This window comes from Sarcophilus harrisii, chromosome 1, assembly GCF_902635505.1.
Source record: "Sarcophilus harrisii chromosome 1, mSarHar1.11, whole genome shotgun sequence".
NCBI classification, from domain to species: Eukaryota; Metazoa; Chordata; class Mammalia; order Dasyuromorphia; family Dasyuridae; genus Sarcophilus; species Sarcophilus harrisii.
Window position 1 is genome coordinate 352,758,145 of NC_045426.1, and position 14,518 is coordinate 352,772,662.

At 43.7% G+C, this 14,518-nt stretch overlaps 1 protein-coding gene across 1 annotated transcript in view; it reads right to left on the minus strand.

Annotated features, from left to right (window-relative positions):
• ONECUT2 (one cut homeobox 2) overlaps window positions 1-8,146 on the minus strand; it is a 59,705-nt gene extending 51,559 nt beyond the window's left edge. Inside the window, exon 1 of the mRNA XM_023496172.2 lies at window positions 6,910-8,146. Coding sequence (XP_023351940.2) covers window positions 6,910-8,092 — 1,183 coding nt within the window. The 5' untranslated portion in view covers window positions 8,093-8,146. The remainder of the gene's footprint in view (window positions 1-6,909) is intronic.
• Window positions 8,147-14,518: the final 6,372 nt, after the last annotated feature.

The window sequence follows — 14,518 nt, forward strand, 5'->3', positions numbered from 1 at the left end:
GATCTTTCTCTTCTAGATCTCTCCTTTTACTCTTAGGAGTAAACATTTCTTTAATAAGAGGAAATACTCTGTAGAAGGAACAAAATATTTGTGTATTCCCTCCCACTTACAATCTAGCCTAAACCTCATAGATCCTACAGAAGGGATCATAGCCCTTAAAAGGACCCCTTTTATCTTCTATCTTCTTTTTGATTCTCTACCCTCTTCAATCTTCTTGTGGTTGGGATGACACCATAATATTTTCTTTAAGTTCACTAGATTTTCTTAAATAAAAAGCAAGTAACTCTGTATTAAATTAATTTGAATCCCCTTTTCCAGACTTCTTTATTACTTTAGGATTATACCTATTTGTTTTGCTTAAGTGCTAGACCCAGTTGATGTCCTTTATATTGGCAAATAAAAAATATGAATAAATATCTTGTAGAGAAGGGAGATATTTTAGAGAAGAAATAATGTATGTGCATTCCCCAAACTTATAATCTCCCAACAATCTTGTAGGCCCCACAATCAAAATACAACCCTTCAGGCCTTCTCACACCAAAATTTAATTTAGCATTTGGACTCCAGTGCTTCAAACTTAGGCATGGAAAGAAAAAAAAAGCCCAGTACCCAAACCAGAAGGGGAATAATCAGGGAGAGAACTGCCCAGATTTGGCTATGTTGGATTGTTTTGAGATTCTGAAAAATTCCATTAGCTCCATGTTATTCCACCAATTTCACCTTCTCAAAGAAAGTGGAAAATAAATCAGACACCAGTTTGTAATTATTGACCTAATTGTTCTAGGAATTTTGTTTTACCCTAATGAATTGCTCAAATATCTGGTCTGATCAGCTTAAACCAATTTCAATGGAAGGCCCTTCTGGCAGAAGTCACAGAGTTTGTAACTAATTGGACTGGAAATGAGAACTCTTCAAAAGTTAAACACACACATTTGGAAAGTCCAATGATAATGTATATCATATAAAGAGAAATATGGTTAGAAATATGTGCTGAATATGTATGAATATGGGTGTGTGTGAAAAAGAGCTGTTGAAGACAGTGGCTGACACAAGGTAGCTTCCTAAAATACCTTTTTCTTGAGTCTCTGAACATTTTCCAGCTTCTCTGTCTCTCAGAATTGTAATACTTCACTCAGTTTCAAAGTTGGTTTTAGTAACCACTTTTTGGAGCTCAGGTGAGTTTGTTTTAAGCTTCATTCATCTGGTTGCTACTTTTAAAAATTCAAGGTACTCTTGAGAGCCTTTGGGGTCTTTCAATCTCTTGCTAGGTTTTGGGAGACTATATTAAGGAAGAAAAGTTATCTTAATTCCGTCCTTCATGGGAGCGGGGCCACCTTTGCTGTGTTTTGTGAGGTGAGCTACAAGTCTCAAAGTCCTGACTATTAAAATGCAAGGTAAAATCCGAGCTCTCTCCTACCCCAGGATGCAGTCCAACTGGGTAAAAATATGAATGATGCAAAGACTTCCACCCTTGGCTCTGTTCCCTATATTCTTCTTCTTCTTCTTCTTCTTTTTTTTTGGAAAACTTATAGTCACCAATAAACTGAAAGTCTCCGGAAGAATAATAGAAAGGTAGAGAGGGCACCAATAGTCCCTATAGATATTCTCTCGACCAACCCGACTTTCCAAAGTGTTCATAGGAAAAAGAAAGATTTGATATGTTTCTATGCATGTTTATAGTTTAGAGGGACAGAAAGGAGAGGAAAGAGAAAAGATAAGGGTCAAACAGAGACGGAGAAGGATTAGGAAAGATGCAGAAAGGAAAAAGGGGGTAGAAGAGAGGTAAAAAAGAAAAGATGTATGAGGAAAAGAGACAAAGACAGAAACTGAGAAAGTCAGGCATACACACAGAGAAGGAGAGAGAGAGAGAGAGAGAGAGAGAGAGAGAGAGAGAGATGGTGAGCACGATGCTGGGAAGAGAGCGCCATCAGGTTTACTGGAAACTAGCCGGATCAAGTTCCAGATCAATGAAATCTGGGTCCACACGTTTATGTTATTGTTGCCAGCATTAATGCCCTTTTAATCTTCTAAACATTATCAGCATCGATCTGCCTCCATATACACATTTGTTTGAGAAAGTGACATAACCACACGGTGGAACGACTGGAATAAAAATAAATGCGGAGACTTCTTGTTTTGCGAGGTCCTAGCTGCTTTGGTTATCTCTCATGTGCGCATTTCGTCTTCCTTCCCTTGATACTCTGGGCTCCCACACTAATGCATATTAGAAAGGTGTTATTGAACCGCCAGGGATTTGAAGATGCAAGGACAGTAGTGAGCTCTTCAATTATTAATTGCATCAGTCCATCAAGCAAAAATATTTTATGTGATACACCACTGTTATATGTGTTTCTGTAATGGGCTGAGGGAGTGCATCCCGTGACATTAAACCAAGACTTCTGTTTCTTGGCACCATCCTGCCAATTCTAGAGACAGAGGTTTAATATAGGAGAGGCGAATAGGGCCAGAGAAAAGTTGAGTTAGCTGGACTGTATATATACTTCAATATGCAGAACTGCAGACCCAAAGAATTCCAATTATTAATTGCTATTAATAAATAATAATTAACTCATCAATCTTAGTTAGATTGTATCCAATTTAAATAGAAGCTCCACAGGTAAGAACCTTCCAAGGCTAAAGATATGAAAGACGGGGACTCTACGAGGCTGGATTTTTCCTTCCACTTTTACATCCCTCTTCTCCCCAAGAGAGATTAGACGTGAAATAGAGCAAAGAAGCAGGAAAAAAAAAAAAAAAAAAAAAAAAAAAAAAAAAAAAAAAAAGGAAGTTGGAAGGACATGGGATAGCAAATCTCCCACATAAAATCTTGTTCGGTTCTTTTGAATTCCACAAACCTTGGTTACCCTTGCTCACTTTTCTAGAAAATATGAGCTTGAGAAAATCGACATGGCTACCTCCTAATGGAGGGGAAATTAACTGTTTACACTGGGATTCAGGCTATCCCTGGTGGAGTTATATTCACAGAATCAGTTCCCCACACCACAGAATTTTAAAAGCAAGAGAACAAGTGGAAATGCTCTGTTTTGGTTCTAGTCACCTTTGGCAAAATCTGCTTGAGGTTTGTGAGCCACTGTTCTTTTCCCTTCCCAGTTTCAAGGAGAATTTTCACTTTCTTCACCTGCGGATAACCAGGTCACTTGCTCCCTGTCAATTTAAGATGTTTGGTGTGGCTAGCTCTTCAAACTGAAAAAAATGATTTAGTTTGGATTCTTTTGGTAAAAGGTATTGCAGTCAGATTTACCACATAACTCAAGTCTCTGTTCTGGGTTTAGGGAGCAAAAAAAATATTAATTATTCTTTAAATAAGTTGCAAATTTTCTATACTAGGAATTTTTCTTCTTGAAGTTTTTTTTTTTTTTAAACAATCCCTCTCTATTCTAGCTGGCTCTTCGAATAAATGTGTTTCTTGCTCATTTTAATTTTTTTAAATAAAGCCTTATTTTACAAATCATTTAAAAATACTTTCTCTTTCTACCTTTATGCCAGTTGTCAAACAGAAATTCTTGCTTCAGGTTATGGAAAAATGCAGGGATGGGCCAAAAACTATATTTTAACTTCTTTACTGGTAAACTCTTTGTAGTCTGGCTACACGAACAGAGCATTACTGTTTTGAAAGTAAAATGAAAGTGAAAGAGGAGAGAGAGAGAGAGAGAGAGAGAGAGAGAGAGAGAGAGAGAGAGAGAGAGAGAGAGAGAGAGAGAGAGAGAATGCTCATCTGCTGAATGCTCAAATGCTGAACAGATTTGATTTTGTCAGACCTCTGAGATCTTCAGCGAAGAGTTTTGAACTCAAACTCCAACCAAATGCCTACTTTGTGCTTATTCAACCCAAATAACGTTGGCATCTCTAGTTGGGAGTCGTACTGAGATTTGCATTAAGAATTCATGGAGAGATAGCCTCAATTTTCGCTCTCCTCCCCCAATCCAGTTTACCTAATACCTAATACTTATCCAAATCAGAGCTGCTGCCTACTTACTGAGGGAGAGTGCTCTCCTGACCCCAAACTAAAAAGCTTCCTATGTACTAATGACCACTCAACATACTTGTAGTTACCGATAAAACGATCAGATAAAAAAGCTAAAGCTCTTGTCCCGTTTCAGCACTGCGTAAAAGAATAGACATTTGAATGCTTTAGCGTAGAAGTAAACTATCATGTAGTTTCTGGTTCATTCAGGTCGGGTTTCTCTCGTTAAAAATAACACCTGCTTGTGGCTTCGAGTTTTCATCTTTATCTCAATTATGCCTTGAAAAAATTGAAATGGGAGAGGGAGGGAAGGAGAAAGAGAGAGGGAGAGAGAGAGAGACAGAGACACACATACACACACAGACAGAGACACAGATACAGAAACAGACACAGAGACCAGAGACAGAGACACAGAGATGGAGAAACAGACAGACAGACAGACAGACAGACAGACACACACACACACACACACTTTCTATTCCTTACCCCCTCCCCCTTTTCTTTCTACTGCTAGACCATGAGAAGGAAGGCAGATCTCTGAGGTGGACCAAAAGGATAAAGTGATTTGTATGGAGATGGCTCGCACATTAATTGCCCCCTGAAGACTGAATGTAGAATTTGTTAGCTGCTTCCGCTGCCCCACAACTCCAGGCAGCATTGTGACAAGGTGTGAGGGAGCTTTTAGAACCATCTTCGAGTATAAACAAAGACATTTTTATCTTAATTTGATTTTTTTTTTGAGTACATCTCCCACCCTACTTTCTCTTAGTGCTTCCGATTTTTGCCAAACAGGTTAAAATCAGAGCAACACTAAATTAAGCAAGAAAGAGAAATTAATAACCTAAAAGACAAAAGGGGATGTTTATAGGGATCCATTAACATCGCCCAGAAGCAACTCGTGTCCACCAGATTTGAGTAAACTCCTTGGGAAAAGTAGATTTTATTTACTTTCTAATCAATACCCAGAAGCGATTGTCAGAGATTTGAATCACTCCAACTGCCTGAGAAGGAGGCAGATGTCAGAGCAGAAACGCCTCCCAAAGCCGCATCTGTGAGCATGTTGCCTGTCACATTACCCAAATCGGCTTGGCATGTGTTAAACTAGCCCTGCAAGCGGCAAGCACCTTTTCGGTACGAGCAGTCGCCTGGGACCCGCACAGAGCCCTCCGCCTTCTCTGACTCGCGTGTAAGCTCAGAGACGCCAGGAGGAAGCCAGAGCATGTCCTGCGCCCCAGTGCATGCGCCTATGCAAATCACCAGCTGTCTGGGCAAGCGGGCAATTACTGGGATGTTCATCCAAGACTAATCATCCTTCTTGGAGGCCAACCCAAGTTCTTCGCAACGGAAAAAAAGAAACCTTATTTCAACATGCAGTTTGAGTGATTTCTTTTTACTCTAAGGAACTTCATTAGGGAGTGTTCTTCAAGCGTAAACTTGATCTCGTCTGCCTAAGCCTCCCCTAGGCTGCACCGTTTACACAATGACTGAGTGTCTTGCTACTTTTAGTTCCGAGTTTATTGCCAAAAGGACTTTTACTTCCAAGTCATTAGAACTGTGGTTTCCCCTTCTTGTCCTCTCGCCACATAGCCTCTTCTTCTCTCCCTTCTTCCTCCCCCCGCCACTCCTGCACCCCAACAACCTTAATGGCAGATTTCTGACATCTTAGAACAATAGAAGCCTGTAACTCTCCATTCTGCCACTAGAGGGAGCACAAGGAATTCATGTTTCACTAGAACAATATACCCAACATAATTGTCCCCTTCTTGGGCTGCGGATCCATATCCCGCGACTCCGCACACAATCAGCTACTGTTTAAAGCAAAGGCAGAGAATGCAGCTTTACTTGTAGATGCGTTAACTTGCATCTTAATCTCTTAGCACCTGGGGAGGGGAGGAGGGCGCTCGCCATCAAAGCAGCCAACCTTTGCCTGGGAAAAGCTCAGTGCGAAGTAGGAGAAGTAGGGGTGTATGTGTGAGGAGGTTAGGCATATATTTATGACTTCCCGGGTCTCGCGTCCCCCCACCCCACGATGTTAATGCGACAGCCCCAGCATTCTCCTTCCCGAACAGTCATTAGAAAGATTACTGAAGCGTTGTCCAGCACAAGGGAATTGGCTCTGGCGTTCAGGAAAACAAAACAAAACAAAACAAAAAACCCCCAAAACAAACCAAAACTCCTGGGAAAGGCATATGGCCCCAATGCAAGATCTAAAGGCAGCTTCTGATGCTTTGGAAGTGCCTTCTTTGCTCAAGCAGCCCGCACCGAGCACTTACAATACTTTGCCTCCCAATTGTGCAAAGTGAAGTTTGCTTGCGAGGGGATGGGGGGCGAAGGGGCAGGCTTCCCCTTCTAAGAAGAAAGCCCCCCTTTGGTGCCTCTTTATTGAAGTAGACAGGGCAGCCCAGTCAGCTTAATTGCATTGTCTGAAAGAAGGACTTCAAGTGCAAGAGGTTTAGAATGTGACCAGCGCCGAATTGTTACAGTCAAAGGTCTCCCGGCAGACCAGACTATTGTGCTGAGTAGAGGGAGGGTTGACCCAAGCCATTCCGGAGGCGTTCTGCTTGGGGCGCTGACCAAATCAGAAGCAGGAAAGGCGGCGAGAGTGAGGAAAACAGGCAAAAAACCTATCAAATTCGTTGGGAGTGTGGGATATAGAATGGAAAGGGGTATAATCCTTTCAGGCCGGGGTCTCAGTCAATGCAGGAATAGAGACAGAGAAACCCGAGGAGAAGAGAAAAAAAATCAGAAAAGGAGAGAAGGGTAAAGAGGAAGAAAGAAAACAGAAAATAGAACTAGAAACAAGAGAGAGAGAGACAGAGAGACAGAGACAGAGACAGAAACACAGAGAGAGAGAGGGGATAAAAAAGCTGCTATAACACTCTGCGGCACTGCCGTTTGCTCATCCCAGTGTATGCCAGGCTTACCTGCCAGGCGTAAGGCGGACATCCGCTGGAACTCCGGCTCCTGTAGCCATTTCCACATCCTCCTGAAGGTCTCCCTGCCAGATTTCAGTTTACTCCAAGGTTTGGGGTTCCTAAGCAGGTCAGAAAGAGTCCCCTGAGAACGACACAGCACCCGTTGGGCGAAGATCGCCTGAGGGATGCTGTAGCGCTTCAGCTCAGCAGTGATCCTCTGGGCCACTTCTTTGGTGTTGATTTCTTCCAACTGTCCCGAGTTGGTCACTTGCGAGCCGGAGGAGGAGGGCGGCCTCTCCCGGCTCGGAGCCAGGACCGGCCCGTGGGACTGCGCGTGGCCCGGGTGATGCATCCCATTGAGGTGCGACATCATGGCAGCGGGCGGGGTACCCAGCCCCCGGGAGAGGTGCTGATCCCCTCGGGCTAGCATGGCAGTGTGGTGGGCTTCGAAGTTGGGGCTGAGCATCTTGTCGTGCCCTGGGGGCCCATAGTTGTGTAGGCCCTGCTGGGAGTTGTGGATGGTGCCCAGCCCGTTTCCCAAAGGGGTGGCTGCTAGAGGAGACAGGCTCTGCCCCATGCCGGACATTTCCTTGTAGGGGCTGTAGAGGTTGTTCATGGCTGGTAGCCCCCGCTCGTCCCGCATGAGGGTGAAGCTCCCGCTGACATTGCCGGACAGGCGCTGGTGGTGGTGGTGGTGGTGGTGTGGGTGGTGGTGCGGGTGGTGGTGGGGGTGTGGGTGGTGGAACTTGTCGGAGACGGTCGAGATGGGCGGCAGGGGCTGGAGTGGCGTCAACGTGGTGTAGGTGTTGCTCATGCCCATGCCCGGAGGGGACGAGTCGCAGGACATGCTCATGGCATGGTGCAGCGGGATGGACAGCTCCGGACGGTAGTCCCCCCCGTCCAGGATGGAAGCCATGCTGGTCACCATGGCTGAGCGGGAGGACGCGGTGCCCAGGTCCTGGTGAGGAGGCTGGACCCGCAACGAGCCTGCGCCCCGGCTAGTGTGGTGAGGGCTGGGGCTGGCCAGCAGCTCCTGCTCATGGGCCGGGCCCCCGCCGCCGCCGCCGCCGCCGCTGCTGCCGCCGGCTGCCCCGTGCAAACTGCCGATACTTTCCATTGTCATCTCTGGGTTCATGGCGCAGCCTTCTAGATCTTTGGTGAGGCATCGATAGGCGGTACAAGCAGCCTTCATTCAGTCCATCGGGGCCCGGGGGCGGCGGGGGTGGGGGTGAGGGTAGGGGTGGGGGGCAGGGTTGGGAGGTGGGTGAGGGAGAGTTTGCAAGATGCTTGTTTGGGGGGAGGGATTTGGCGTTGGGGGGAGGGCTTGGTGTTGAGGTGGTGAATAAGGCCTCTCGGTTGTGAGTGTGTGTGTTTGTGTGTGTGTATGTGTATGTGGCGTGTCTGTGTGTGTGCGCGCGCAAGCGTGTGTATGCGTGTGTGTGTAAGGGAATGGGGGTGGGGTAGGGGAGGATGGGGTGTGAGTCTGGGGAAAGGGAGGGGAGGGGGGGATGGGGAGGGAGGGAATCACCGGTCTCTATCAGACGGGCCAGTGCAGTTCCTCGCCATGTCCTAGCCCTTTCCTCCTCTTACGTCTTCTGTTTGGGTAAGCTGGAGCTGTCCAGAAGGGGTTTGCTACTCTAACAACCTACCCTCCCTCAGGCTGGGCTGGGCTTCAGCAAGATGGACGTTGCTACCAACCAGCTGAGAGCTGGAGAGTTTTAAACGAGCCGGGTGTGTAGACACACGCTCCAATGAGAAAGGGAAGAGGCGGGACTGAAGGTTTCATGTTTGGCTGAGGTTTCGGTGCCTTTTTTTTTTTCCTTCTTTGCTATTGGAATCAAACGTCAAGGCTGGGGGCAGTGGAAGAGAGAGGGAGAGAGAGGGCGAGAGAGAGAGAGAGAGAGAGAGAGAGAGAGAGAGAGAGAGAGAGATTAAAGATACAATGTCTTTTCCTTTCCATTTGCTAAACATTAATCTGGGATTTGGGGGAAATATATTTCTGGAATTCCTTTCCTAAGGAACTGAGATCTTTTCCTGCATCTAATAAACTAGAACGATATTCTGGTTAGGCTGGTATAAAAACAAACGTACACACAAACCCTAACAAGCATCTTTTAGCACTGTCAGAAGCAAAGAGGAGAAAAGTCTATCCCTATTAAAACCAAGGCACTCGTATTTAAATTCCCTGTAAATTACGAGGAAGAGGCATGCATAATCTATACTGCTTTAGATAAACTCCTTCTTCGAGGCTTCCAGCTAACTGAAGGTGACGGATTGAAATCTGTAGGCAACAAGGCACCGTCAGACAAACTGCATGCAAAGTTAACCCAATAAAATTCATTAAACTTCGGGACATGCTCATAAATCTCTTGTTTGTGAGTCTAAGGATCACTGCAAGGCTGCAAAGCAAAAAGTAGAACTCAAAGAACCTCGTCCCAACAATTTAAAGGTGATTGGGAGCTTTCCTTTAAGGCACTTGACTTCACCAGCTGGGAGAAAGGGATAAAGGGGAAGGGATCGGGGGAAGGGAGGCTGGCTCTGGACTGGGGGGAGTTGGGTATATAGTTACTGTCACTAATTAGGAAACTTTCTACTGAAGCACATAGTATGCAAATAACTCAGGTGCTACAGGCTGATTTTACTCCTAGGCATGGACCTCCCCAACACACACACACACACACACACACACACACACACACACGTCATTTTACTGAGTCTTAGAAACTCGAATAGCGTCGTGATTTTTAACCAGATTTTTTGAAAAGAACTATTATTGTGAAATCCCAAAGTAAATGTGGAAAGCACACCTTAATAATAATAATAATATTAAAAAGACCCCATGAATCCCCAGAATGACAAGGCAGCTTCAAAGAAATTGGGTCTGGAGCAAGAAAAGGCAGGGAGACCACGAGCCCAATTTGAAATGCCTAAAAGTAAAGATCCTTCCTTCCCTGCTTCCTTCCTTCTTTTCCCGGCAGTTGTGTTTTCTGTTTGATTCTGAAGATTCAAGCTCGCTGAGGTTGCGCAGATGTTGCCTTTGTTTAAAGAGACAGTAATTAAGGACAGGGTGGACATAAGTTTGAGAAGCGTGACCTATTTTCTTTTGATCAGCTGTCAAAAGAAGAGCAGGGGGTCTCCCTAAGACAGCCCCCTCCAACCACTTCCAGCTGTTAGAGAAAACTTGATAAGAAAACAAGGACACTGCCCGAAATACTGTATGTGCCCTCTTTGACGGCAGAGAAAGGTTTAATTCATTTAGAAAACACGTTTTAGTCTCACTGACCTTTTTGCCTGCCTTTCTTTCTCTTTCTTTTATCTACAAGGTGGGGGGGGGGGAGATCATACATGTCATCCTGTCACATGAGTATACAGTAAAGTTATTCATAGAACAACTTTATCGAGTTCTGGCCAACATATTACCAATCACACTTTCAAATGGACTTTTTCTGAGGCACCGACCTTCTATAGAAGAGACAGGCCCAGAGTCTTTATATAGAGAGACGTGTGTTTTTTGTTGTTGCAAGCACTCGACAGGTAAATAACTAAGGTCTCTTATTTCTACTCTATAATATTTCTTACTCAGTTCCCTACTAACATCGTCTAACACCTGCTACTCTTAGCTTTTCTCTTTGCAAGCTCATTTAATTTGCTAATTTTAATCAGCTCACCCTTGAGCTCGTCCATGTTAAAAAAGAAAAGTTGAAGGAATCACAACCACTCTGTGATAGGGAGATGTTCGTTGTTGCTGTTGTTGCTAATACTAATAACGTTGAAAAATGAAGACTGAATGCTGGTTCTGTGGCTCTATTCTGAATTTGTGACCCTGTTTAATTTTTGCCGCTAGCTGTCTGTGCTGAATTCAGGATTTAGCATCTTGTGACTGTTTAAAAACACTAGGCGAAAGGCACCTCTTTCAAACCGAATTTCAAACACGTTCACTCTTTCTTTCCTTACACACCAACACGTATATATGCACATGTATGTATGTCATATTTAAAATAACCATGCATCATAAACTAATGTCCCACAAAATTAAGATAAGTCTGCTCTTGTGAACTCTAGTTCTGTATCACTGGAAGTAGTCACGTGCTACGAGCTATAGTTTAAAGGTGAGTTGCTTATTCTCTCTCTCTCTCTCTCTCTCTCTTTCTCTCTCTCTCTCTCTTGTTCTGTCCTCTCTCTCTTCTTCTCTCTCCTTTCCTCTTCAGTTATCCTTTCCTCTTCACACCCCCCCCCTTTCTCCCTTCCCCTTCCCTTTCTCTTTCTCCCACCATCCCTCCCTCCTTCCTTCCTGACCCTGCCCCGCCCCCTCTTCCCCCCACCCCCCTGCGATCAATATTGAAGATCTCAGGGAAATCATGAAAACGTATTGGCTTCTTTGTGTATAATTTCTTTGGACTACAATAAAGCAGATTTTCACATTATATTTTTCTTGGTGGCTCAGTGTTTTGTTTTGCAACCCCTAAGCCACATTCAAACGTAAAATGAATATGCTGGCATAGATGGTGTCTTAATTTTTTAGTGAAATAATTTGAATCTCAATCTATCTCCCCCCTCTCTTCTCTCTCTCTCTCTCTCTCTCTCTCTCTCTCTCTCCCCCTCCTGCCCTTCCTTTTAAACTACAAATTTTTATCTCTTTTGGAATAAATGTGACTGCTAATCCTAACAACCCTCTCGAAATAAGACGATTTGAAAAGGCTTTGATGCCTATTGTTATTTATTTTTCATAAGGTTCAATAAAGGGGGGGGGGAGTGCTTACTGCCTCGAGCACTGGTAGCTTAGATAATATACTTTGGAGGTAGAGAAGTAGAGAAGTTGTGTCCTTTTAATTGGAGTAAATCACCCTCCCCCTTATCCTTTGGAGAACCTTTGATTCATTGATGAACTGCACAAAAACGTAGGATGTGAACAATGCATTTCGTTCAATGTTAAGATTTGACTAAGCAGTTGGGAAAAGCAGTAAGATGAAGAACTGAAAAATTCAGAGCTTAGCATATTGCTATTGGAGGGTGGATTCCATATTTCATCAGACAATAAAATGAGTCAAAAGTACAGAATATGCATATATAATAAAGGCATTCACTAAAAATATGATTTTTTTCCCCGCTAATTTTAACATGGAAGAATTGAGCCAACGTTGGAAGGAAGTGATGTTACACCTAAAAATCTGAGCCTTTTACACCTCTTTGCATCCTGACATTTTCTAGCTCTAAGAGGCATTTAGAGAAGAACATTTAATTAAATGAGGAAGCCTATAAATTATGCAAGAAAAATAAACAGACTAACAAGTTAAAGCTGAGCTAAGTAGTCTACCAGCTTTGTTTTTATCCAACAACCACAGAAATACGAGGAAGAGAACTGCTGGATCCTCACCTCCTTCCCCCATCCTCCTCGCCTCCTAAACGCTGAAAATACCTGCAATTTTTATTTTTGGCAGGACCTAGCTCAGACCATGTTTTTGCTCCTGCTAGGTTGAGCTGAGAAGCACAAAAAGACATAATCGTGGGTTGATTTGAACTATTTGATTTTTGTCCTTTCCCAAACCATCTGGCGTGTGAGTGTAGGGATATTGATCAGGATCTGTGTGCTGCAGACCCCATGCTAATCTATAGCGTTTCTGGCAATCAGCTTCGCCTATGAATTGCATCTGTCTGTGCAGCTACCAAACAGAAATCTTCAAAAAAAAAGCACCCCCCCAACACATATCAGCCATTTGGGGGTAAGTCAATATCCTTTCTTTGTAATTCTGCGGGCGAGAATTTACAGGAGAAAGTTTTTGTTGTCTGTTGTTTGTTATTGTCGGCGCTGCAGCCTTTTTTTTTTTTTTTTTTTTTTTCTTTTTTAAAGGAATGAGAGCAATTTTCCAGTCATTGAATGGTAATGGTTTTTCAGAAAGGCCTTCAGCACTTAGACGAATCTGACAACAAATGAAGCTTCAATACCGAAAGGGAATTTTAAGGAAAGGGGAGATCCTTATGGTAGAGGAGAAATAGACGCTTCTTTTTAGGCATAGAGCTTTTTCACTTTCTCTATCGAGTCTACCGATTTGAGAGACCAAGGCTCAATAATTTTACAAGTCTTGTGGGCAGGAGGGGCTTGTAGGAATAGGGCACAAGCACTTCCGATAATCTCTCCTTTTTCGGAAGTTATACTTTCATTAGCCTGGTTGGGTGAACACAGTGGGATGGAAGAAGTTGGGGAAGACTAAAAACCAAAACAGCTCTCATTTCAATCCCGATTCTTCATCTCAGCCCAGAAATTAATGGCAACTTTAAAATTCTACCTGGAGAGGGGAAAATATTTTTTGGAAGGAATAATAAGATATTAAACTCTATTCAATTATTATTTCCCTTCACCCCTGCTTTTGTCTTTTAACTGGAAACTTTGGATGTCCAGAGCAATATACATATACAATAAAGAATTTCTTTATTAAAGAGAAAACGGTAATTTTTCTGTTACCAAAAGAGATGGGGAGAATCAACTAGTTTAGCAAGTTTCAAAAGTCTCCTTCTGTTCCTCCTCACTGCTGAATTGCCATACTGCAAAAGAAAAACTGGCGTTTGAGGTACCATTACTGGCTGGCTGGGACACTGTAGGTTATAGTATCTTCTCCAGTCCCAGCACTGACTGGGTTCCATCCCATTCGGAAACTTCCCCATTCAAAGAGTTAGGACTGGAGGGTAAGGTGAGGAGTTGTACTGAGGGTTAAGGGGTGACGAGCGAAAGGAAGTGCTGCAAGTAAGTGCAGTAAATAGCAGTGGCAGGTTGGCAGATAGAACTCTGAAAAGAATTTTCAGTGAAGTTCCACATCTTGCATACTTTTGTCTACAGGACACTCCTGTACTTTGCGATTTGCCTTTTAAAGGAAGGCGAGGAAGATAGTGGTGGTGGTGGTGGAGAGGTGGTGGTTCTCTCTCTCTCTCTCTCTCTCTCTCTCTCTCTCTCTCTCTCTCTCTCTCTCTCCTTTCCCTCTGTCTGTCACACACACACACTCACACTCACACCCTTACTGTCCCTCAAGGGAGAAGGAATTATTCGGATTGCTTTAATTTCCATCAGGAATGGCACTCTGATACACAAAAATTCTTCCCTCCTTCCCATCCCTCTCCGCCGCCACTTTTTTTTTTTTTTTTTTTAACTTTTTCTCAGAACAGACACATTACCCCTCCCTATTCTCCCTCCCCCCATTTTAAAGAAAGTGTTTAGTGAAGAGAGAGGCTGTCTTTAATCAGTAACGCAAAGGAAACACAACTTTGGCAAGTATTGTTCTTTGGTTTTTCTGGGTTTCTGATGTGGGACCTCTGCTCCTTACCTTAGTTTATTGTAGTTCGTGTCCCGACTCTTTCACACTTTTACTACTTTGTTTCCTTAGTCCTCAGTTTGTCTTCCTCACAGAGGCCTTGGCTGCGACAAGAACCAAGCCTGCTATCCGAGGGTAAATGAGCTTCCAAGAAAAAGATGGCAGGGAAGGGACGCTAAGTTTGTTAAGTCAGTGAAGGCAAAGACGGGAAAAAAAGACTCAGATTATATACTAGACATACTCATACTAGACACACACACACACACACACACACACACACACACATCTGCTCACAACTTATTAGTAGATCTTAAAAA